At 43.0% G+C, this 24,212-nt stretch overlaps 1 protein-coding gene across 4 annotated transcripts in view; it reads left to right on the top strand.

The window, feature by feature from the left end:
- LOC309817501 (general transcription factor II-I repeat domain-containing protein 2) overlaps positions 1-24,212 on the top strand; it is a 55,636-nt gene that overhangs the window by 7,198 nt on the left and 24,226 nt on the right. For 2 of the 4 annotated variants that reach the window (XM_082645855.1, XM_082645853.1), the window contains exons 2-8: positions 1,597-1,700; positions 9,736-9,874; positions 19,638-19,757; positions 21,318-21,501; positions 21,657-21,685; positions 23,101-23,155; positions 23,469-23,512. In XM_082645855.1, the coding sequence (XP_082501981.1) occupies positions 1,602-1,700; positions 9,736-9,874; positions 19,638-19,757; positions 21,318-21,501; positions 21,657-21,685; positions 23,101-23,155; positions 23,469-23,512 (670 nt within the window). In that variant the 5' untranslated portion in view covers positions 1,597-1,601. Of the gene's footprint in view, positions 1-1,596; positions 1,701-4,857; positions 5,188-6,592; positions 7,719-9,735; positions 9,875-19,637; positions 19,758-21,317; positions 21,502-21,656; positions 21,686-23,100; positions 23,156-23,468; positions 23,513-24,212 lie in introns of those variants that run through there. The other 2 variants (XM_082645854.1, XM_082645856.1) reach the window with 2 other exon arrangements.

Here is a 24,212-nt window from a genome sequence, read left to right as displayed (position 1 = left end):
CCTAAATAAATAAATGTTTTTAAAAATAAATAAATAGGGGCTTCCCTGGTGGCGCAGTGGTTGAGAGTCCGCCTGCTGATGCAGGAGACACGGGTTCGTGCCCCAGTCCGGGAGGATCCCACGTTCCGTGGAGCGGCTGGGCCCGTGAGCCATGGCCGCTGAGCCTGCGCGTCCAGAGCCTGTGCTCCGCAACGGGAGAGGCCACAGCAGTGAGAGGCCCGCGGATGGCAAAAAATAAAAATAAATAAATAAATAAATAAATAAAATAAAATCTTCAAATTGCAGTATATTTCCTCACCTGTTCATGCCCAGGTCTTGCCTCTTAATTTATGTTCCTGGTATGATGTCACACTCTCATGTTCTATTTCATAATAGGGAAGGTTATAAAAAAATTTTAAGTCAAACAATTTGCATCCTAATGGCTCTGTACGTGCTAGTCTACATTCTTTCTTTCTCAGGAAGACCTTAGCTCTAACTTAAGAGATCCTCAAGGATCCTCAAGTGTCTTCAGAAGATGTAGATAGACAGTAGTTATATTTTTAGAATTCCTTTTCAGCCTGCTATATCCATCCAGATTGGCTAGGGTAGGCGATGGTTAAAAACACCACCAGATTTTGGTGCATTCAAGGAGCAAGGATTTATTTCTTGCTTGTGCTAGAGGTCTCGTGATTTGCTGTGGGTCTGATCCACAGTTTCCTCAATCTGGAACCCAACCATGTGGAACGTGGCAGATCCATTGCATAGAAAGGAGTGTGGCAGGAACCTCTGTGTGGAAGTGATGTCATTTCCCTGACATCCTCAGCCAAGGCAAGGCACGCGGCCACATACCTTCAAGTGGGCAAGGAATTGAACCACGGGCTCTGAAAGAAACGTTTGCGAATATTTCTGAATAGCCTTATAGGACCACCGTACTTCACCCCCGTAGATCTTTAGGCTTCCTCCCACATACATATTTATGTTGATCTGTTTATCTTTTGCTTACAAACATAATTAAGCCAGATATTGCAGGGGCAGGACACAGTGACAGGCGCTTACATTGTATGCTCTAGTTCAAAGAACTCTTTTTATGATGTTAGAGAAACTTTTTCAAAGAAACTTTTTAATGCTCACTTGATTTAGAGTTTGGGGGAAATTAGAATGAGCTTTCATGCAGAAGTCCTAGCAGGAAAAGGAAGGAAGGGATTTTCTCTTCCCATCTGTAATACACAAAGCCACTTCCCTCTTTTTCCTGTGTATGTGGACTAGAATGTGGTGCCAGGCATGGTCATGCTGAAATCTGACAAAAAAACACTGGATCAATAAAGGACCTTACCTTCCTTCCTCCTCGTCTGGGAAATAGCTAACATGCCTCTCTAGCACACCTGAATTTATTTTATGAGAAGGTGATATCTAGGTTTAGTGGAAAATACACTATGGAAAGTTAGCATTGCTCTATACAGATCTTAGGCAAATCACTTACTGTCTCTAAGTGTTGGTTTCTTCACCTTTAAAGGAAGGGTTGAACTAGGTCATCTGTGAGGACTCTCACAGCTCTAAACATGTTGAGCAGGACACTGAATTTCTACCACTCACTTTCCTAATACTTCTCTTTCCTAGGGATCATGGCCCAAGTAGCAATGTCCACCCTGCCCATCACAAATGAGGAGTCCTCGGAGAGCAGGATGGTGGTGACGTTCCTCGTGTCTGCCCTTGAGTCCATGGTGAGATGGCTTTGCAGTTCTATAAAATGTCACGTGGTTGGATCACTGCCGAACATCAGAACGGTGAAACACTTCACTGACACTTTTGATGTTCAGCTTCAGTGTTACATCCTATCTGTGTACACATATCCTTTTTTATAGGGGATTATGGGCTTGTCAGATAATTAAGAAATTTTTTTCTTACATTATGGATGGAATTGTATAAATGTAATCTCTCTAGATCTGAAAATTTAATGAAGGCACCTCCGTTACCTTGTTTGAGAATACTTTTTGTTTAAAGTCAAAGGTAAATTAATAATCCAGGGGTTTCCCTGGTGGTGCAGTGGTTGAAAATCCACCTGCCAATGCAGGGGACATGGGTTCAAGCCCTGGTGCAGGAGGATCCCACACGCCATGGAGCAACTAAGCCCATGTGCCACAGCTACTGAGCCCGCGTGCCACAACTACTGAAGCCTGCGCGCCTAGAGCCTGTGCTCTGCAACAAGAGAAGCCACCGCAGTGAGAAGCCCGCACACCTCAATGAAGAGTAGCCCCCGCTCACTGCAACGAAGACCCAACACAGCCAAAAATAAATAAATAAAATAAATTTAAAAAAAATTAATAATCCATTGATATGCATCTATTTACATCCAAAGTGTAAAATTTACCTTGTGGGTGAAAATTTGAGGGGAGATTTACATAACCTCAAAGCATCTGATCACAACATATTGATTAAAAAACGGAACATCAGTAACTTTATAAAAGTAGAGAAACCTGACAGCCACCCCCTTAATCAAGTGACCAAGGGGAACATCAGGAGTAATGGGACAGAGGGACCTCCCGAGCTTCCTGGTGGGAGGAACTGAGGAGGAGCAGTGCTGCGTCCTGGCATTCCTGCCTGCAAGGAGGAAGCATAGGACAAACCCAAATTTACAGACATCCTACAGAATAACTGGGCTGCACTTCCATAAATGTCAGTCTCACGAAAGACAAAGATGGAGATCTGTCTGTTCCAGATGGAAGGAGACTGGAGAGACAGGACAGCCTATAGAAAGTGCGACCCTGGATTGGATCCTGGACCAGAAAAAAATCTAGAGAGAGATTTACTTTTTCTATAAAGAACATTATTGGGTCAATTGGCAAAATACCAAACACACAGGTAACTCACTCACATACACACACGCATACCATGACCCATCATATTTAAACTGTAGAAAACCAACTATAAAGAGAAAATTTTAAAGCAACTTATGGTAAACTGAATAACAGCCCCCAAAGATGTCCTGTCCTCATCCCCAGAGCCTGTGAACGTTACCTTATTTGGCAAAAGAAAGTGTACAGATGTGACTAAGCTAAGGATCTTGAGATGGGAGATTATCCTAGATTATCTGAGGGTAAATAAAAATGTTTTAAAAAAAACCCTGGAATGAATTTTTTTAAAAAACATAAGATCTGTTTGAAGAGACCTAGAAATATCTTACCCCAGAACTGACCACATTCCTTCTTTTGACAAATATTCATGAAGCAGCTCCTATATGTCAAGGTCTTCTAGGTTCTGGGGCCAGAAGACTTGAGAAGACAGATAAGGTCCCCCTCACATAGATTTCATGTTCTATTTGGGGAGACAGACAATAAACAAACTCTGTGTGTGTGTGTGTGTGTTTGTATCAGTAAATATAATAAATATAATATTATTTTAAAACGAGGGTCAGGGGCACTTCCCTTGTGGTCCAGTGGCTAAGACTCTGCATTCTCAATGCAGGGGGCCTGGGTTCGATCCCTGCTCAGGGAACTAGATCCCACACACATGCCACAACTAAAGATCCCACATGTCGCAACTAAGACCTGGCACAGCCAAGTAAATAAATAAATATTTAAAAAAAAAATAATTTATAAAACAGGGGTCAGAAAACAGAGGTTTAGGGGAGAGAACAGATAGTTAAGAGGGGTGGTCTGGGAGAAATTCTCTGGGCAGTTGCCCTTTATGCAAAGACCTAGATGAAGTGAGGAAGTGAGTCAGGCCAGTATCTGGGGACAGAGTGTTCAAAGCACCAAGAACAGCTTGTGCAAAGGCCCCTTGGCAGGAACAAGTTTGGTGTTTTCAAGGAATATCAAGAAGTCCAGTAACACTGGAGCAGAGGGAGGAAAGAAGATGTGGTCAGAGGTCAAGTACAAGAGGCGACTTCCCTTGCAGTCCAGTGGTTAAGACTCTGCGCTCCCAATGCCAGGGGTCACGGGCTCAGTCCCTGGTCAGGGGAACTAAGATCCCGCGTGTCACACGGTGCAGCCAAAAAAAAAAAAAAAAAGATCATATCAAGACTGGGACTTTTTCCCTCAGGTAGTGGGAAGGCATTGGAAGGTTTTGAGCAAAGGAGTGATGGCAGGGGCGGGGGTGCTTGTATAAACAGTCAATGACTGTGGAACACGAGTGGACGCAGGGGACCAGTTTGCAGGCCATGGTTCACGTGGGAGGTTTTGGTGGCCTGGACTAGGGTGGGAGTGGCGGAGATAAGAAGCGACGGGACCACAAAGATCTGATGAAGGTAGAGTTGCTAGGACTTACCGACGGATTGGATGGGAGCTATGACATTTTCTTGAAAGAATCAAGTTTTGTGTGTGTGTGGTAGGATATATATATATACATGACGTAAAATTTACCATCTTCACCATTTTTAAGTGTACGGTTCAGTGGCATTAAGTACATTCACACTGTTGTGTGACCCTCACCACTGCCCATCTCCAGAACTTTTTCATCTTCTTAAACTGAAACTCTGCCCTCATTAAACTGTTATTCTCACCCACCCCTTCCTCAAGTCTTCAGAAACCGAGGTGTGTGTGTGTGTGTGTGTGTGTGTGTTAATAAAACGTTATCGTACTTAGGAATACTTTTACTATTTACAGAAAAGCTGGAGAATTCCCTGGTGGTCCAGTGGTTAGGACTTTGTGCTTTCACTGCAGGGGACCCGGGTTCGATCCCTGGTTGGGGAAATAATATCCCACAAGCCGCGTGGCCCGGCCAAAAACATAAATAAAGAAAGAAAAGCTGTAAAGATCATACAGAGAGCCCCCACATACTCCTCACCCACCCATAACTTACATAACTGTGATACGTTATATGTAACTCTGGTACATTTGCCGAAACTAATAGATCAATACCGTACATCACTATTAACCAACTCCAGATTTCACTCAAATTTCATCAGCTTTTCCACTGATGTCCTTTTTCTGCTCCAGGCTCCACCCTGTGATCCCACATGGCATTTAGTCATCCTGTCCCGTTAGGCTCCTCTGATCTGTGACAGTTTCTCAATCTCCTCTTGCTCCGGACGCGCAGGCTCAGCGGCCATGGCTCACGGGCTCAGCCACTCCGCGGCATGTGGGATCTTCCCGGACTGGGGCACAAACCCGTGTCCTCTGCATCGGCAGGCGGACTCTCAACCACTGCGCCACCAGGGAAGCCCTCCTCTTATTTTTGATGACTCTGACAGTTCTGCAGAGTTCCGGTCAGGTATTTTATCGAATCTCCTTCCGTTTGGGTTTCTCTGATGTAGCCCTCCTGTTTAGACCTGGGTTATGGAGTTTTGGAAAGAAGACCAGAGAGGTGAGATGCCTCATCTTCTCATCACATTGCATCAGGGGTGCGTGGCACCAACGTGTCACTGGTGAGGCTCACCTGGACCCCTGGGTCAGGGTGGCGCGATGGTTCATTTTGTGTGTCAACTCGCTGGTTGAAGAACATTTCTGGGTGTATCTGTGAGGGTGTTTGGGGAAAAGATTAGCGTTTGAATTGGTGAGCTGTGTAAAGCAGGTGGCCCTCCCCAGCGTGGGTGGGCATCAGCCAATCCATTGAGGGTCTGAATAGAACAAAAAGACAGAAGGAGGCTGAGTTTGCTCTCCATCTGACTGCGTGAGCTGGGACATCCATCATCCCCGGCCCTCGCACTCCTGGTTCTCAGGCCTTCAGACTCGGGCTGGAATCTACATCAGGGGTCCCCAGCCCTCAGGCCTTTGAACAACACCACTGGCTTTCCTGGGTCTCCAACTTGAAGATGGTGGGACTTAGCTTCTGTTATCACAAGAGCCAATTCCTTATGATAAATCTCATTATATGTACATATGTGATCTCAGTGTTATATATATGTGTATATTATACATAATTATTTAACATTGTGATTACATTTATATATATAAAATCTCCTATTGGTTCTGTTTCTCAGGAGGACTCTAATGTAAGTAGTGTCGGCCACGTTTCTCCATTGTCAAGTTACTGTTTCCTTTCTTCTCCAAGTCCTGTTCTTGGGAATCAGGTCACTAAGGCCAGCCTACAAACAATGATTCTTGGTGCTCGTCCTGGTCAGGTGCTGTGGCCTTTCTCACAGGGCTGGTGGGAGTGTGAGCCCCTCTGAAATGCTATTTGTAATGTTTCAAGAAGCTTAAAAGAATTTACAACCTTTGAGTCAGATGTGCCACTGACATGATTCTAGCCCATGGAAATAAATGTGTATGGAAATGTTTACATCCTTGGAATTTTTTTTTTTGAGGTATAATTGACATACAACTCAGATGTTTATTGTAGTGTTATTTGTAATAGGAAAATAACTTCAGTAATGTTATGGTTAAACTATGGCATATACATAGGATAGATATTATATATTCATTCAAAAATCATGTTTTTCAGGATTATAAATGCTCAGAAATAATAAAAAGTGAATAAAGCAGAATGCCAACCTATATACAGTAGAATGTTTCTAATTTTGTTTTTAAAAATTGTGTGTGCGTATTTTAAAATGTGAATAGTGGGTAATTTTAGGTAATGGAATTAGAGCTGATTTCTTTTTCTGTGTACTTTTCTGTATCTGCTAAAATTTTTGTAACAGCATATATCATAATGAGAAAAAAATGCTTTTAAGAAGATATTTTCTACCAATGATGACCTAAGTAAGACTAAAGATTGATAACTTCACCTAATACTAGATTCTATACTTTAGGTAAAGAGCTGAATTTTTGGTTCATTTGACACAGAGATAGATTTGCCGTGAAGTTAATGGAGCTTAAAAGCTTCTGGGCACCTCCCTTGCACTGGCCACTTCCATGGCCTTGGGGGATCCTAGCAACACATGCACATATGTTTTTGTAAAATTTGCTAAAGTGAGATCTTTCCACCACATCAGTTAAGGTTGCTGTCTCCTATTCTGCCTTCCTCTTTCTGTCACAAGCCCTGTGTTAACTTCCTCTTGCTGCTATAACAAATTACACAAACTTAGAGGCTTTAAACATCACACATTTATCTGACAACGGTTCTGGAGTTCAGAAGGCAGAAAGTGGGTTTTACAGAGCTAAAATCAAGGTGTCAACAGGCTGTATTCCTCCTGGAGGCTCCCAGGGAGAAACTTTGCCTTGCCCTTTCCAGCTCCTCGGGCTGGAATTCCTTGACTTGTGGTTCCTTCCAGCAAGGGCACCAATGTGTCCTTGGATTCCCTTGTCATCCCCTTCTGCCTCCTTCTTTTTATACTAGGATCCTTGTGGTTTCATTAGGGGACCCCTGTGGCCCCACCCAGATAATCAAGATAATCTCATCTTGGGCTTCCCTGGTGGCCCAGTGGTTAAGAATCCACCTGCCAATGCAGGGGACACGGGTTCGAGCCCTGGTCCGGGAAGATCCCACATGCCGCAGAGCAACTCAGCCTGTGGGCCACAACTACAGAACCTGCACTCTAGAGCCTGCGAGCCACAACTACTGAGCCCGCGTGCCACAACTACTGAAGCCTGCGTGCCTAGAGCCCATGCTCTGCAACAAGAGAAGCCACTGCAATGAGAAGCCCACACACAGCAACGAAACCCAAGGCAGCCAAAAATAAATAAAATTAAATTGAAAAAACCTTTAATTAAAGAAAAAAAGATAATCTCATCTCAAGATCCTAACTGCAATCACATCTGCAAAGTCCCTCTTGCCTGTAAGGTAACATAACAGGCTCTGGGGATTAGGACGTGGACATCTTTAGGGGCCGTTATTCTGCCCCCCGTAAGCCACTGTGTCAGGTGATGTTTGAGTGGAGATGGGCATTTTGGGGGTCTCAAGAAGGGGAAGCTGGGTTGGAGATTACATTTAGTTTTCGTTTAGTGGTAAGTATTATGTGGCTTGATGTTATTTCTGTGTCTGGGTCAATTATTGCTAGATGTCCCGGTATAGGAATGGTTTCCAGGAATAATCCGATGGTTGACTGTGAACTCTTCTGGTAACTCGACATCAAGGGACAAGACCCGAGGTCATATTGTGGTGTGAACATGTTCCCAACTCCAAAAGTATGTGGGTAGTAGAGGAGAAACAAGGTTTTAAGTGTACAGAGCCAGAAGCTAGTCTGTGGAAAATTCTTCCAGTCATTAAATGGGTGTAATTGTCAACAGAGGATTTGTTTTTCATCGATGTTGTCAAAACGGAAGTTCCCTCTGGTCAGGAAGATACTCAGTAACGTAGCGTATTCAGTTATAAATACACTTTTAAATTGTTGAAAGGAACGACACATAGTAGAATTTATCAGAATTCTTGTCTGTAGGGGATAGACCTGTAGCACCACAAGAAGACCACAGCAAGTGTGTCTGTGGTATGAATTTTCATGTTTCATTCATCCTTATCATCAGTAATAAAAAGGTGGGCTTCCCTGGTGGCACAGTGGTTGAGAGTCTGCCTGCCGATGCGGGGGATGCGGGTTCGTGCCCGGGTCTGGGAAGATCCCACGTGCTGCGGAGCAGCTGGGCCCGTGAGCCATGGCCGCTGAGCCTGTGCTCCGCAACGGGAGAGGCCACAACAGTGAGAGGCCCGTGTACCGCAAAAAAAAAAAAAAAAAACTAAAAAAAATAATAATAATAATAAAAAGGTAATCAATCACGTTGGAGGAAATATTAAATTATCTCTATTCTCTCCATAGAAAATGATATTATGAAATTGTTGTCACAGGAAGAGGGAAAGAGTCTGCAGCCAAAGATGTAGGGGAAAAAGGCACATGAGACAGGCGTGTCAGGTGTCAGGCGGTCAAGATTCTGCACTCAGTTCCAACATGGGTGTTTTTCCCCACACTAACAAGCAATTCTTAGACACCAGCTGGGTGTCCTACCATTCACCTCAATCCTGACACTGTTTACCTAGAGAGAGCATCAGATTCCACAGGTTAAGGGCTCAGTCCTACAAGACTGTCTTCCCTACCCCTCCCCCCAACCTCAGATGCCATTGGCAAGCCCTCATCGTCACCTGTGCTTCTGACCAACCCACTATAGATTGGAGGGTCCCATGTCCCCTTCCTCGGGTTCGATTAATTTGCTAGAGCTGCTCACAGAACTCAGAGAAGCATTTGATTTACTAGATTACCGGTTTGTTATAAAAGGATATATACAACTCAAGGACAGCAAGATGGGAGAGATGCACAAGGCAAGGTGTGGGGAAAGGGGAACAGAGCTTCCATGCCCTCTCCAGGTGCACCGCTCTCCCTAAATCTCCACTTGTTCATCAATCCTTTTGTCTTTTTGGGTTTTCCTGGAGTCTTCATTACCTAGGGATGATGGATTAAACCACTGGCCATTGATTCAATCTCCATCCCCTCTCCCCTCCCCAGAGGTCAGGGGGGTGGGACTGAAAGTTCCCACCTTCTAATCACCTGGTTGGTTTTCCCAGCAGCCAGCCCCCATCCTTAGGCTGGTCCCAAAGTCACCTCATTAACAAAGCAAAAGACACCTTATCTCACTCTTAGAAAATTCCAAGGGTTTTAGGAGCTTTGTGCCAGAAACAGTGGAAGACAACCAAATATATACATTTCTTATTATAAATCACAAACATCATCACAGGTGCTGAATAGAAATCTTCTTCTCGTGGTTTTATGATGTTAATGGTATTTACTTGATAAAATTTGTTTTGTTTTTTTTCTTGGTGGTTTTTCTCATTCTAAAGAAATATTTGTTTTGTACCTAATTTTGTACTTTTTGTCTTAAGGCAGACCTCTCAGGCCCCACAAAAATCCAGATCTGCCCTTGTAGATAATATTTCATTCTTTTTTTTCCATTTCAGTGTAAAGAGCTGGCCAAGTCCAAGGCGGAAGTGGCCTGCATTGCAATGTATGAAACAGACGTGTTTGTCGTTGGAACAGAGAAAGGACGTGCTTTTATCAATGCCAGAACGGATTTGCAGAAGGATTTTGCAAAATACTGTAGGTGTTAACAATTTTATCCTTTGTATTCATAAATCTTAGAATTTTGGCAGGCAAGACTTATGTATTATTTTCTTCTAGGATGTCATAAGCATTATCCTAAAAATGGTTCTGACACATCCCTTTGACTTAGCAAAACACTGAGTCCAAGAAACATGATCAATGTATTTTACACTGTATCCTCAGCAGGGCCCTGGTTTTGTAGAATACATTTGAAGAACATAGATGAAACTGTCTTTCATTCCTAAAATAAAACCAAATTGAACAAAAATACTCTTATTTTACTCCTTCCCAAAGGAAAGGGAAAAACTCCTTCAAGGCCTATTCGGTTTTTCTTTGAGTTAATAGCCATTATACGCCTTTGTCTTTTTTTTTTTTTTTTTTTTCTTTTTAATGTGGGACTTTCAGAGCCTTCAGTGTGCAGTGTGCCAATATGTGTTACAAGGAGCATTAGTGAGCATATGTGGTCATCTGTGAGCTAAACTAGTCTAGTGTGTTAAAACCTACATGCTGTATAATGATTATCTCTACCACTGTAGGTCATCTGCCAGGTATTGAATTAGCAATTTTGTATTCCCTGGAACCAAGAAAGGAAAAAAAAAAAAACAAGTTTATCAGAGGGTATATTTGTGTGTGTGTGTGTGTGTGTGTGTGTAGGGGGATAAGGGTATAGATATATAGATGTCTCCAAGGGTTGGCAAAGGATGTATATATCCTCTCTCTCTATGTATACAGTTGACCCTTGAGCAACATGGGTTTGAATTGCACAGGTCCATATATATTTGGAATTTTTTCAATAGTAAATACTACAGTACTACAACATCTATGGTTAGTTGAATCCACAAATGAGGAACCGTGGATATGGAGGAAACATGGATACTGAAGGCCGACACTAAATTATACACAGATTTTCACCAGCACCCCTAACCCTCATGTTGTTCAAGGGCCAACTGTATATCATTTTACTACAAAACAAACCTATATATATAAAAGATCATATATATATATATATATATATATATATAGGAGAGAGGATGATTGATTCAGATTGACTTTTAAGACCAAACTTAGGGTCTCTACTATCAAGAAGATTAAAAAAATGAAGCAATCTTTAAATAAGATGGTGAGTATGTAATTGATGAACAAGAAGGGTATGCTCAGGTCAATGTCAGCTGCCAACTGGATTTCTAATCGTTGAAATTGAATCACAGATTTTTAAAAAATTTTCACAGTGCATTCTAATTTTCATATGTAAGGCTATTCATATTTCTCTGAATATGTTTTCTCTCTTTTTTCCTTGATAAATCTTGTAAGGCATTCATCTCTTTTAATTAAATTTCCAATGAGGCAACTTTTGGCTTTGTGATTTTGTCTATTGTTTCTTTGTTTTCTTTGTCATTTATTTCTGCTCTTTATTATTTCCTTATTTAAGTTAATTTAATTGCTTTTCTTTTCTAGCTTCTTGATTTGGTAGCTTAGGTCATTGAGCTTTTTAAAAAGTACTTAAAGTTATAATTTTTCCTTTAGGTTCTGCTTTAGCTGTAATCCTCAGACTTTGATATGTTGTGTTTTATTATGATTTTGTTCAAAGTATTTTCTAAGAACCCTAGTAATTTCTTTTTGACCCATGGTTACTGAGAAGCATGTTGCTTAATTTCCTAATATTTGGAAATTTGGGGGTTATTGATTTCTAGTTAAATCCCATTGTGATCCAAAAACATACTCTGTATGATTTTAATCCTTTTGAGTTGATCAAGACCTAATTTATCAGTTAGCACATCATTTATGTTGGTGAATATTCCATGTACACTTGAAAAAAATTTAGATTCTGCAGTTAAAAGACCAATTAGGTCAAGTTGTTAAATGTTATTCAGTTCATCTGTATCATTTCCAATTTTCACCTATTATTTTATCCATTATTGATAGAGGATTGTTAAAAATAGCCAGCTATATTGTATATTTGTTCCTCCTTTTGCTTAGTACATTTTGCTTCACACATGTTGAAGATATGAATATGAACGTTATCAGATATAAATTTAGGAATGTAATGTTTTCCTGCTGAATTTACCCTTGTTTTCCTCACAAAATATTCCTCTTTGTTTCATTTATCCTCCTGATCTTGAAGTCTCCTTTGTCTTGTATTAATATAGCCTCACCAGCTTTCTTATGACTAATATTTGCATAGCACATCTTTTTCTATTCATTTACTTTCAGCTGTCTGTACTTTATATTTAAACTATGTCTCTTGTAAACATGCAGTCAGGTCTTTTTTGTAAAAACCAGTCTGAAAATCTGACTCTTACTTGGATTGTTTCATCCATTTACATTTAATGTCATTATTTATATGGTTTAGTTTAAGGCTTCTATGTTGCTGTTTCTTTTCTATTCATCTCATATGTTCTTTGTTCCTTTGAGACTACTTTCCTGCGTTATTTTATTTCTTATTTATTTTTTTGATAAATTTATCTTATCTTATTTATTTATTTTGGCTGCATTGGGTCCTCATTGCTGCACGCCTGCTTTCTCTAGTTGTGGCCAGCGGGGGCTACTCTTCATTGTGGTACATGGGCTTCTCATTCTGGTGGCTTCTTCTGTTGCGGAGCACGGACTCTAGGCAGTGGGCTTCAGTAGTTGTGGCATGAGGACTCAGTAGCTGTGGCTCATGGGCTCTAGAGCACAGGCTCAGTAGTTGTGGTACATGGGCTTAGTTGCTCTGCGGCATGTGGGATCTTCCTGGACCAGGGATCGAACCCATGTCCCCTGCACTGGCAGGCGGATTCTTAACCACTGCACCACCAGGGAAACCCCCTGTTATTTTAGATCGAGAAAGTTTTTGTATTATATTTTATCTCCTCTATTGACATTTTAGCTCTTTTAGGTTTTTTTTTGGGGGGGGGTTATTCTTGGGATTATAATATGCCCTCCTAATTTGTCACAGTGAACCTAAAATTACTATTTTTCTACTACACCTACAGTGTGAGAACCTTAAACAGTATAATTCTGTTTACTTCTGTCTAGCCCTAATATGTTATAAATCCTACAACGCCTTATGATGTTTGTTTTAAGCAATCACTTTCCAAAATTTTTTTAAATAATCTTTTATATTTACCTACATATGTACCATTTCTAATACCCTTTTTTCCTTCTTGTAGCTCTGGATTTCCATCTGGAATTATTTCCCTTCAGCCTAAAGAACTTTCTTTAGCATTTCCTTTAGTGTGGGTCTAATAGTAAGAAACCCTCTCTGATTTTGTTTATCAGAAAATGTATTTACCTTGCCTTCATTTGTGTGTGTGTGTGTGGTTTAAAAAAAACATAAAATTTACCATTAAACCATATTTATGGGTATGGTAGTTCAGTAGTGTTGAGTATATTCACATTGTTGTGAAACAGATCTCCAGAACTCTTTCATCTTGCAAATCTGAAGCTCTATATCCACTAAATAAACAATTCCCTTTCCCCCACTACCTTGGCCCCTGATAACCACCATTCTCCTTTGTTTCTATGAATGTGACTATTTTACACACCTCATCTAAGTGGAATCATAGAGTATTTACACTATTAACGCCTGGATTATTTTACTTCTGGCCTAACAACCTGAAGTTTCATCCATGTTATAGCATGGAATGAGACTAAGTCTGCCTTCAAATACCTCTAATGAATTTTTCAGTTTAGTTATCGTATTTTTCAGCCCCAGAAGTGCCGTTTGGTTTTTTTTATAGTTCCTCTTTGTCAGTACTCTCATTTTGTTCATGTATCATTTAGTTGTCTTTCTATACTCTCTTTTAGTGCATTGAGGATCTTTATTTTTAATTCTTTGTCAGGTAGTTCATAGATCTACATTTCTTTAGAATTGGTGTCTGGAGTTTTATTTTGTTCCTTTGAGTGGGCCTTGTTTCCCTGATTCTCTGTATGCCTTGTAATTTTTTTTTCCCCCTGGGATTTTTTCCTGGGCATTTGAAAAGACAACCGCCTCTCCCAGTCTTTGCTTACTGGCTCGGTGCGGGGAAGACCACCCATCAGCCCTGCTGGCTGTTGGAGAACCTCTCAAACCTTTTTGAATCTCTTTCGCCCCCTGGTGTCTCCCACAGAACTGCAGCTCTGAGTTAAGTCAGTGCTCTGAGTCAAGCAAGATATAAATCAGTTCCTCCAGTAACCCCCAGACAAGCCAGAATGTTGGACACACAGTCCACTCTTTTGTTTCCACGTCAAGGGAGGAGCCCCAATCTGGGGGTTCCTTCGCAGCTGCTCTGCACTATGCCACATAGGGGGAGAAGCATGAATAGGCACAGCAAATGCTGCAAACCTTCCTACCCCTGTGCTAAAATCTCTTCTTGGTTTTCCAATGGCTGGGGTGCCATAGCTTCTCAGCTGGTCTGCAGAGTTCTCACAGAGGTGTTCTGGTCCGTATATTGTTAATTTGGTGTATCTGTGGAGGAAGGAAGGCCGATTGCTTCCTAGTCTGCCATCTTGCCAACATCATTCTCCTTGCTTTCGTTTCCGAAGAATTTTTTTTTTTGAAGTATAGTTGATTTACAATGTTATGTTAGTTTCAGGTGTACAGCAAAATGATTCAGTTATACATATATTTATATATTCTTTTTGAGATTCTTTTCCGTTATGGGTTATTACAAGATATTGAATATAGTTCCCTGTGCCATACAGTAGGTCCTTATTGTTTTCTGAAGACTGCTTTTACTCAATATGGAATCTGGCTTGACAATTTTTTTCCTCCAGCCCTTTTTTTTCTCTTTTGGCCGCATCGCATGGCTTGCGGGATCTTAGTTCCCCGACTAGGGATTGAACCTGCGCCTTAAGCAGTGAAAGCATGGAGTCCTAACCACTGGACCGCCAGGGAATTCTCTTCCTCCAGCCCTTTAAAAGTTTCATTCCATTTCCTCCTGGTTGCCACTGTTTTAGATAACAAAGTCAGGTTAGAATTCTTATGTTTGTTCCCCTGAAGGTAATGTATCTTTTTCCCTAGCTCTGTCTCATCTTTGGTTTTCAGCAGTTTGGCCATGAAAGGCCTATTTATAACCTTCTTTGTTTTTACACCACTTGGTCTGTGGAGCTTACTGAATCTGCATGTTGGCGTCTTCATCAATGTTGGACATTTTTGGCCATTCATATCTCTTCAAATATTTATTCTGATTCTCTTCTTAATTTACACAGAGAAGGAAATTTGCTATTTAATTTTTTTTTAATTGTCTTTGGCTGCATTGGGTCTTCGTTGCTGCACGCGGGCTTTCTCTAGTTGTGGTGTGCGGGCTTCTCACTGCGGTGGCTTCTCTTGCCGTGGAGCACAGGCTTTAGGCACGCGGGCTTCAGTAGTTGCAGCACATGGGCTCTAGGGTGCGCGGGTTTCAGTGGTTGTGGCTCATGGGCTCTAGAGCGCAGGCTCAGTAGTTGTGGCTCACGGGCTTACTTGCTCCACGGCACATGGGATCTTCCAGGACCAGGGTTTTAACCCGTGTCCCCTGCATTGGCAGGCAGATTCTTAACCACTGTGCCATCAGGGAAGTCTGGCAGGTGGATTCTTAACCACTGCATCACCAGGGAAGTCCAGAAATTTGCTATTTATTGTTTCACAAGTCATTAAGGCTCTGTTCCTCCCCCCCACACACTTTTTCTTTATGTATTCAATTTTCAGATTGGATAGTTTCTATTGGCATTTCTTTGAGGACACTGATTCTTCCTTCAGCCATATCCAGGGTGCTGTTAAGTCCATCTGGTGAAATTTTCATTTCCGATTATTTTCCATTTCTAAAATTCCATTTTCTTTCTTCCTTTTCTGGTTAGCATTTTCATTTCTCTGTTGCAATTTCCCTTATATTAATTTGTTGTGTTCACCACCCCTATAAAAAGTCTTTCATGTGTTTATAGCAGTTGTTTTAGTCCTTATCTGGTAATTTCAACATCTGGGTTATTTGTGGTTCTACGTCTATAGATTTTTTTTTTTTTCTTTTTTTTTTTTTGCGGTATGCGGGCCTCTCACTGTTGTGGCCTCTCCCGTTGCGGAGCACAGGCTCCGGACGCGCAGGCCCAGCGATGGCTCACGGGCCCAGCCGCTCCGCGGCATATGGGATCCTCCCAGACCGGGGCACGAACCCGTATCCCCCGCATCGGCCGGCGGACTCTCAACCACTGCGCCACCAGGGAGGCCCCGTCTATAGATATTTTTTTCTGTCTTGGTCATGGGTCACATTTTCCTGCTTCTTCACATTCCTACTAATTTTTAATTTTATACTGGGTATTATGAATGATATGTTGTAAAAATCTGCTAAGTAAAATTGCATTTTGTTCTGGCAGGCAGTTAAGTTACTGGCAGGTCACCCTGTCCCCATGTGGATGACAGTTGCCCTTGGCCCTAGAGCATCCCTCTTAGTCTCAGAAGGCACCCCCTCCTCCTAAGATGTGCCCCTTAGTTCCACAAGGTGTTAAACAAGTGTCTCGAACTTGGTGGATCTTGAATACCAAACCCTGTCTTTCTAGCACCACACAGCTGTTTAAATCTCTGCTCAGCAATTTACCTTCCAGATGTTGCTTTTCCTTAAAGCCTCACCCTCTGCTTGCACAGTTTGGAGACGAAGCAAGAATTTGAGGGAAGATGCTATGATGATACTGGGTCTCCTACCTCCGTGACTCATTTTCTCCAGAATTTCCCCTTCAGTGTCTAACCACAATGGCAGTCCTGATATGTGACATAGATTTCCTCGTTTCACTAAGACTGCTGCTTTTTGGTTAAGCTCTATTTCTCCCCGAGTCCCACAGGAAGTCAGGAGTTCCCATGGGGGAAAATCCAGGTCAATGTGCATCTCATTCCATATGTGTGCTTCCCTTCTTTCGAGGATAGCATTCCTTCCTGTTTTCGCTTGTTTCTGGTTGTTCTTCCGTGCTTTCAAGTAGTTGATCTTCTCATTTTGTCCAGAGCTTATCATTCATTGTTCCTGGCAAATACACACTTCTCTGCCATCGCTGGAACAGTAATACTGGGTGTCATTCTCGAATATGTGATGGTTATTTCTCTAGAAGTTGTCTTGAAAGTTAGGAAAAATTACCATGGAATTGCATCAAAAACACATTTTCCTGCCTTCTGAAGCTAGAAACCAACTCCCTGCTGTATAAGCATTCACAAATTTAATCCTCAAAACAGAAGGAATTGAGAATCAACCTGCGTTAGGGTTATAAGTGCTTAATATTAAAGCAATATAAAGTAAACCAGGGACTGGTGAGCTTTCTCTGTAATGGGAGTGATAGTAAATGTTTTAGTCTCTGGGTCATCACAGCCTCTGTTGCAGCCACTCACCTTGCTTTTGTAGCATGAAAGTAGAAGCAGGTGATATGGCGATGAATGCACCTGGTCAATAAAACTTTATTTACAGCACTGAAATGTGAATTTCGTGTTATTTCCTCAGGTCATGAAGTAAGTCCTTTTGAACTTATTTAACCATTTCAAAATATGAAAAACCATTCTTAGCTCACAGGTCATACAAAAAACAGGCCATGGGCAGGATGTGGTCCCAGGCTGTAGTTCACTGACCCCTGGAGTAAACCTGCAGGCAGAACTGTCAGTTATTCTGTTTACCTCTTATTTTACCTGTGGGCCAAAATTGTTTGAATGACCAAACACACATAGGTTTTCACCTGCTTCCTTCTTTTAGCCTAATTGGTTCTGATATGTGAACATACCTAGGAATTGCTTTGCAGAATTGTTTACACAAAACTATATATATCGTGTACTTCCTGGATGTCTGAGGGTTTTCAAGTATAATTCTGTCTGTGCACGATTTTTGCCTTACATTTGACCCTCCATTGTACAAGCCTCTCAGGCCCAAGAAATCACTTTGACGGTTTTCAGGTTACTGCCTCTCTACTCCAAGTCCACCCTTCTTTGTCCTGCCTTGTGATACTGGAACTGGACCCTGTAAACATTTCTCCCTTGGCAGCTGGGCCAGGACCTACCTTGGAGGTTTTTCAGGAGGTCCCTGGAGGAGGAAGGCACTTCTCTACCCATTTCCAGTGGGCTCTCACCTGCTTGTACCTGTAGCACGCGGTGACCAACTGCACTTGGGATTCCCAGGGGCACCCCTGCCGCACACAGCGTCCAGTTGGCTCCCCTGCATCCTGGCCGGCTGCCCAGCAAGTCACACAGAAGTTCCCGAAAGTTCCAGAAGGAAGCTTCTCAGAGAGATCCCAGGGGCACCACACCCACAAGCAGTTTCCCAAGGAGTTAGTTCCACCAGTGCCTGAGAGAGGGGCCTCCTAGAAAGTTCTGCTGGCATCACCCCACGGGTGGTTTCCAGAGTTCTGCCACCGCCCCAGGGAACAGCTTCCCTGCAACAGCGAATCTGGCTGCAAGCCGGGGGCAACTTGCCAGTGGTTTCCACTAGCACCTCTAGAGGATGGGTCCCTGCTTGCCAGCCCCAGCTTGTGGCGCCCCTGCGGACTCTGCCTCCTCCCCAGAGAGGCCTGGATCTCAGCCTCGGGGGGACTCTCTTCCAGGATTAGTTGCTCCCTCAGCCCTTGCGGTAGTCGATGCTCCTGCTGTCTGTTACCTGTGTGTTGTTTAGAGTTCTCATTACCCCTTAGCACTTCATCCTTGTTACTACGATTCTGTTTTTTTGGGGTTTTTTTTTTGTCTGCACCAAGTCTTAATTGTAGCATGCAGGCTCTTAGTTATGGCACGTGGGATCTAGGTCCCTCACCAGGGATCGAACCCGGGCCCCTCGCATCGGGAGCACAGAGTCCTAACCTTGGGACCACCAGAGAAGTCCCACTAATGATTCTTTTATTAAACTTTCCCTGTTCAAATTAATGTGTGGTTTCTGTGTCCTGACTAACCCTGATAAAAACAAACAGTTTCAAAACTTTTGCAGTAGCAGCTGACTGGGGGGCTGGTCCCGAACCTGCCCAGTGCTGAGGGTCTTCCTACACAGTGACTGTCACTTGCAGACTGGATAGCAAATAATTTTCTTTCTTTCTTTTTTTTTTTTTTGTCTTCCCTGCTCGGCCTGTGGGATCTTAGTTCCCCAACCAGGGATGGAACCCGAGTCCTCTGCAGTGGAAGCGCAGAGTCCTAAGCACTGGACCGCCAGGGAATTCCCAGCAAACAATTTTCTGTTACCATTTCCTCTGAACTACTAATATTTCCTTATACGTTGAATTATTTATTGTTTATCAATAGATTCATTTCAGAGATGATCACTATGTTATTTTATCCTGTTCATCATAAATAGCCTGTTCTTTGTTGTGTTGTTTTTTTTAAATTAAAAGATCTTGTTTTGGACTTCCCTGGTAGCGCAGTGGTTAAGAATCCACCTGCCAATGCAGGGGACATGGGTTCAAGCCCTGGTCCGGGAAGATCCCACATGTCCCAGAACAGCTGGGCCTGTGCGCCACAACTACTGAGCCTGCGCTCTGGAGCCTGTGAGCCACAACTACTGAGTCCGCATGCCACAACTACTGAAGCCCGCGCGCCTAGAGCCCGTGCTCCACAACAAAAGAAGCCACCACAGTGAGAAGCCCGCGCACCGCAACGAACAGTAGCCCCCGCTTGCTGCAACTAGTGAAAGCCCGGGCGCAGCAACAAAGACCCAGCGCAGCCAAAAATAAATAAGTAAATTTATTTTTTAAAAAAAAGATCTTGTTTTATGTCTATTCCTTTTTTCCCCCTTTTTCCTTTCAGTACCAGAAGCATGGACGTTAAGGAAATGTACAGTACAGATACTTGGATACTGACTTTGTACTGATCACTCGTTTACAGGCATTGCCGAAGGGCTGCAGGAGGTGAAACCCCCAGGCCCTGCCAACGGGATGCAGATTGATTCAGGAGAAACGGAAATCCTCAGAAAAGCTGTCGAGGACTATTTCTGCTTTTGTTACGGTAAAGCTCACTTTAGGCATTAATTATCTGAATAGTTCACTACAGAAGATGGTATTAGAAATCATTTTATCAGCGTGACTATTTAGACCATCTCTAATGTTGGAAAAATCCACATTCACATCAAGGGAGGAGCCAGTTAAGTACCAGATCAAGTCTTCTTACGGAAGACCACTTGGTCTCTTCTGGTCCATTGGAACCTCTGAATTCATCAGCCTTCAGTCTTTGCAGAGCTCCCTCCCCATGGCCATGCAGTTATTACAGATGTTCATGGTTGGTTCACGCACCAGCCTCACCCTCATTGGTTTCCCCACCTACCCACATCTTCCCACAGGCATGGAGACAGGGATTTTTTTTTTTAATACCTACACAGTGCTTTAAAAAGCTAGATAACAAGGAAGTCTGCAGGTGTTGTACTTGTGATAGAAGCACCTTAGCATCTTAGGGCCTGGATCATCATTCCTAGACAGCTGCAAACATCTATGTGACCTGCAGGTCCCTGTGAGCATTTGGATTTGGGGGACTCCTCCAGCATGGGGGATCTTAGGGTCTCAGGCTACAGTTCCATATGAGAAATGGAGCTCCAGCACCTCGGGGCTGGTCAGCCAGTGCAGAGAGACCGACACATCCCCAGGTGGACTCAGCTTTCTACAGGCAAGTTGGCCCAATCTGTACAGTGTGACACAGGGACAGTCAAGCTTTGGGCAAGGCTCTCATCCTCTTTGGCTGCAGCCTGAGTAACCTCAGGGTGTTCCCTGCAGCCCTGGGTGCACCAGGGTGAGCACCCTGAATTGTGCAACCTCCAAGAGAATGGAGAAAAAGACCTATATTTTCTTTCTTTTGGAAATAGATTATTTTTAGTTAATTAATTTACTTATTGAAATATAGTTGACTTACAATATTATATTAGTTTCAGGTGTACAACATAGTGATTCAATATTTTTTTAAATAAATTTATTTATTTTATTTATTTATTTTTGGCTGTGTTGGGTCTTCGTTGCTGCGCGCTGGCTTTCTCTAGTTGCGGCGAGCGGGGGCTACTCTTCGTTGCGGTGCATGGACTTCTCATTGCAGTGGCTTCTCTTGTTGCAGAGCACGGGCTCTAGGCACACACACTTCAGTAGTGGTAGCACGCAGGCTCAGTAGTTGTGGCTCGCGGGCTGTAGAGCACAGGCTCAGTAGTTGTGGCTCGCGGACTTAGTTGCTCCGTGGCATGTGGGATCTTCCCGGACCAGGGCTCAAACCCATGTCCCCTGCATTGGCAGGCAGATTCTGAACCACAGCGCCACCAGGGAAGCCCCTGGTGGGCTTCCAATATTTTTATAGATTATGCAACCTATTATATTCTTTTATGTGAAGATTTAAAGGAAAACATTTTATACTTTTTCTTTTGGCCTTTTGGTCGGAAATTTTATTAACTTGAGATATAGAGGCATAGGACACTTTAAGCTTTTAATAAATTTCAGAACCAAATATCACCACCTGTGTTTATGACACTAAGTGAAATTGACTATCAGGGATTTATGCTCATATTGTTTCAAGACATCCTGCTGCTTCTTCTAGGCAAAGCCTTGGGGACGACAGCGATGGTGCCTGTTCCTTACGAGAAGATGCTGACGGACCAGGCAGCCGTAGTGGTGCAGGGGCTCCCGGAAGGGGTCCCCTTTCAACACCCTGAGAACTATGACCTTGCAACCCTGAAGTGGATTTTGGAGAACAAAGCGGGGATTTCATTCCTTATCAACAGGTGATAGGCTCTACCCCCTCCTAACAGCTGATACACTGACAGCTTAATTTCAGTTAGCTAATTCTGTCCTGTTATGTTTAGAAGTTGGTTATTCAGATGTTTAATCTGTCCGTCTTGCATGTTCATGTCAGGTAACAGTATTGGTTTTCTTGCAGACCCTTCCTGGGTCCCGTGAGTCAGCTAGGTAAGTGACAGCTTCTCATACTTCTCAGACTGCCCCTGACTGCTAAACCGGTTCTGCTTTTCTTAATTAAAATGCAAGTTTGGCACATTCTAAAGCTTGTTCATGCTTTGTCTTTCCTGCATTGAGGAGGCCACCTCTGATCCCGGGGCCAGGGGTGGTGGGGATGTTTTGCAGGGACTACAGCTCAGGGAAACACACATACCCAGCCTGAGAGCTGGGACGCCACCCTCCCGTCAGCTCGCAGGCCGGCGAGCATCAGCGTCCAGCCCTCGGAGGGCAGGAGATCTACCTTGTCCATGTGCACAGGAGTATGAGGATGCTGGAGTGACTTCCTGGTCTTTGAGCACCAACAAGGGGCCAGGCGTTGTGGGATTCAGGAGTGGTCTGGGCTGTGTGACCGTTCCCGTGCTTCTGAGATACATGGTCTGGGAGAAGGAAAGAGACTGTTCAGAGAACCAGGCGTGACCCGTGGAGGAAATCCCTGAGAGCCCCCGGAAGGGGTTAGAATTGTGTGGTCAGAAGAGCTTCCTGGAGGAGCTGGCCCCCAAGCTAAGCAGGATCTCAATAGCTTGGTTCCCCCGGGAAGCCCATTCCATGCGGTCGGGCAGAAAGTTATGTGCAGGGTATTTGAGACCATGTTTGGGAAACCAGGACCCCTCATAAGCTTCTTAACTGATGAAGGGACCAAAAAAGAAAACAGTAATTTTACCAGGAGCATTTAGAGATCCATCTATGCCCTTCCTTATTTTCTCAGATTATTATTCTGGATCATAGTTGGAAACCTTGGGCCATAGCTGTTCATGAAAGACCAGGTCTAAAGAGGGTGTTATGCTGAGCCTATATAGGTATAGAAGCCAGGTGGCAGGGGTGGGTGGAGGGTCTGTCCACATGGACTACCCTGGGGTACAGAGGGCAATGAGACACTCCTGTGCGTGGGCTACTCACAGAGCAGGTATTTCTGGAGCAGTTGTGAGTTCCTGGGGTCCCCCAGCTCACATTAAAGGAGGGACTGGAGGGTGAGGGGTGGCAGGTGCCCAGGTAACTGTTGTCCCAGGTGGCTTGTATTGTCATTATAGAATAATGGTAATAGCTGCTGACACTTATTTTGTGATAGGCACTGTTCTAAGCACTTTGCATGTATTCATTAATTCTCACCCAACCACCATTTAGAGATGAGGAAACTGAGGCATGAGGAGGCTTAGTAACCCGCCGGAGGTCGCTCCGGCCCAGGTCTGCTCCTTGGCCCCCACTGTGCCCACACAGATGGCCCAGGCCCCGGGGGCTGCTATTCCATGATGACCTAGAGCCAGGAATTCTGTTCTCTTTGTATTCACTTTTTCTTTATATGCCTCTGAATGTTGTCATATTTCAAGGTGCAGACAGGGGCTAGCGTGTGTCTTTTTACTCATGCACAGGTGGGCCTGGGGTGGTAACAGATGCTGAGAGATCAGTGACATCACCAAGTGAAAGGTAAGGGATAAATAAAAAATTAAGTCCACATCTAACCCAAATGTATTAGTTTTTAGGCTATGGAATGTCTTATTTTGTTACATATTCTTTATTCAAAAGGATGTTTGGGATTATGAGAATATATTTATGGACACCTTTAACTTTCTTAATAATTTGTTACAACGTTAAAGGTGAGGTAGCTTTGCATTCGGTTTGATGGGGGGAGGGGAACCTATGATGGTGTGGAGATCTGGGGATTAGATTCAGTGTGTCCAGATGCCTTTGGGCAGTTCTCACTCTGCCCATCTTGACCAGCATTCCTTTCTCCTTTTAGCTGTGCCCCCATCAATGTGAAGACTGAACCCATGGAAGATTCTGGTATGTACACTGATGCTTGTAGAATCAGGTGTTCAGCAGGTCATTATTTGACTCCTTTCTTTTGTTTTACTTAAAAATGGGACTTTCCATAAAAACCAGGAATAGAGGGGAATTTCCTCAACTTGATTTAAAAAAATTTACAAAAAACCTACAGCTAACATCATATTTCATGCTGAGAAACTAGAATCTTTCCCACTAAGAGCAGGAGCAAGGCAAGGATGTCCCCTCTCATCACTCCCTTTCAACATCATACTGAAAGTCCTAGCTAATACAATAAGACAAGAAAAGGAAATATAAGGTATATGGATTGGGAATGACAAACTAAAACTGTCTTTAATTTGAAGATGATATATTGGTCCATATTTGGGTAGAAAATCCCAAAGAATCAACAAGATAATGGGGATAGGGCACTAATTAACCTCAACGGGGGCCTTATTTGCAGAATAATCATATTTTACTCAAATATCTAGAAAAAAAGCCTTCTAATTCAATAAATATTAGGTACTAAGATATTATTAAGTAGATATATTTGTAGACAAAGTTATTATTTTAATTATATGGAAATTAGAACTTGACTGCTAAATGAGTAAAAAGTCTTGAATACACATTTGGAATATGAATTTGATTTATGAATAAAGCAGTGTTTTTATTTTTGGACATAGCTTATTTTATTGCTTTCTTACACTCTGTCATTTCTAAA

Source organism: Mesoplodon mirus (assembly GCF_964341445.2).
Source record: "Mesoplodon mirus genome assembly, chromosome: 15".
Lineage (NCBI taxonomy): Eukaryota > Metazoa > Chordata > Mammalia > Artiodactyla > Ziphiidae > Mesoplodon > Mesoplodon mirus.
The sequence above is the reverse complement of the archived record's forward strand: the minus strand, read 5'-3'. Positions and strand labels throughout refer to the sequence as shown.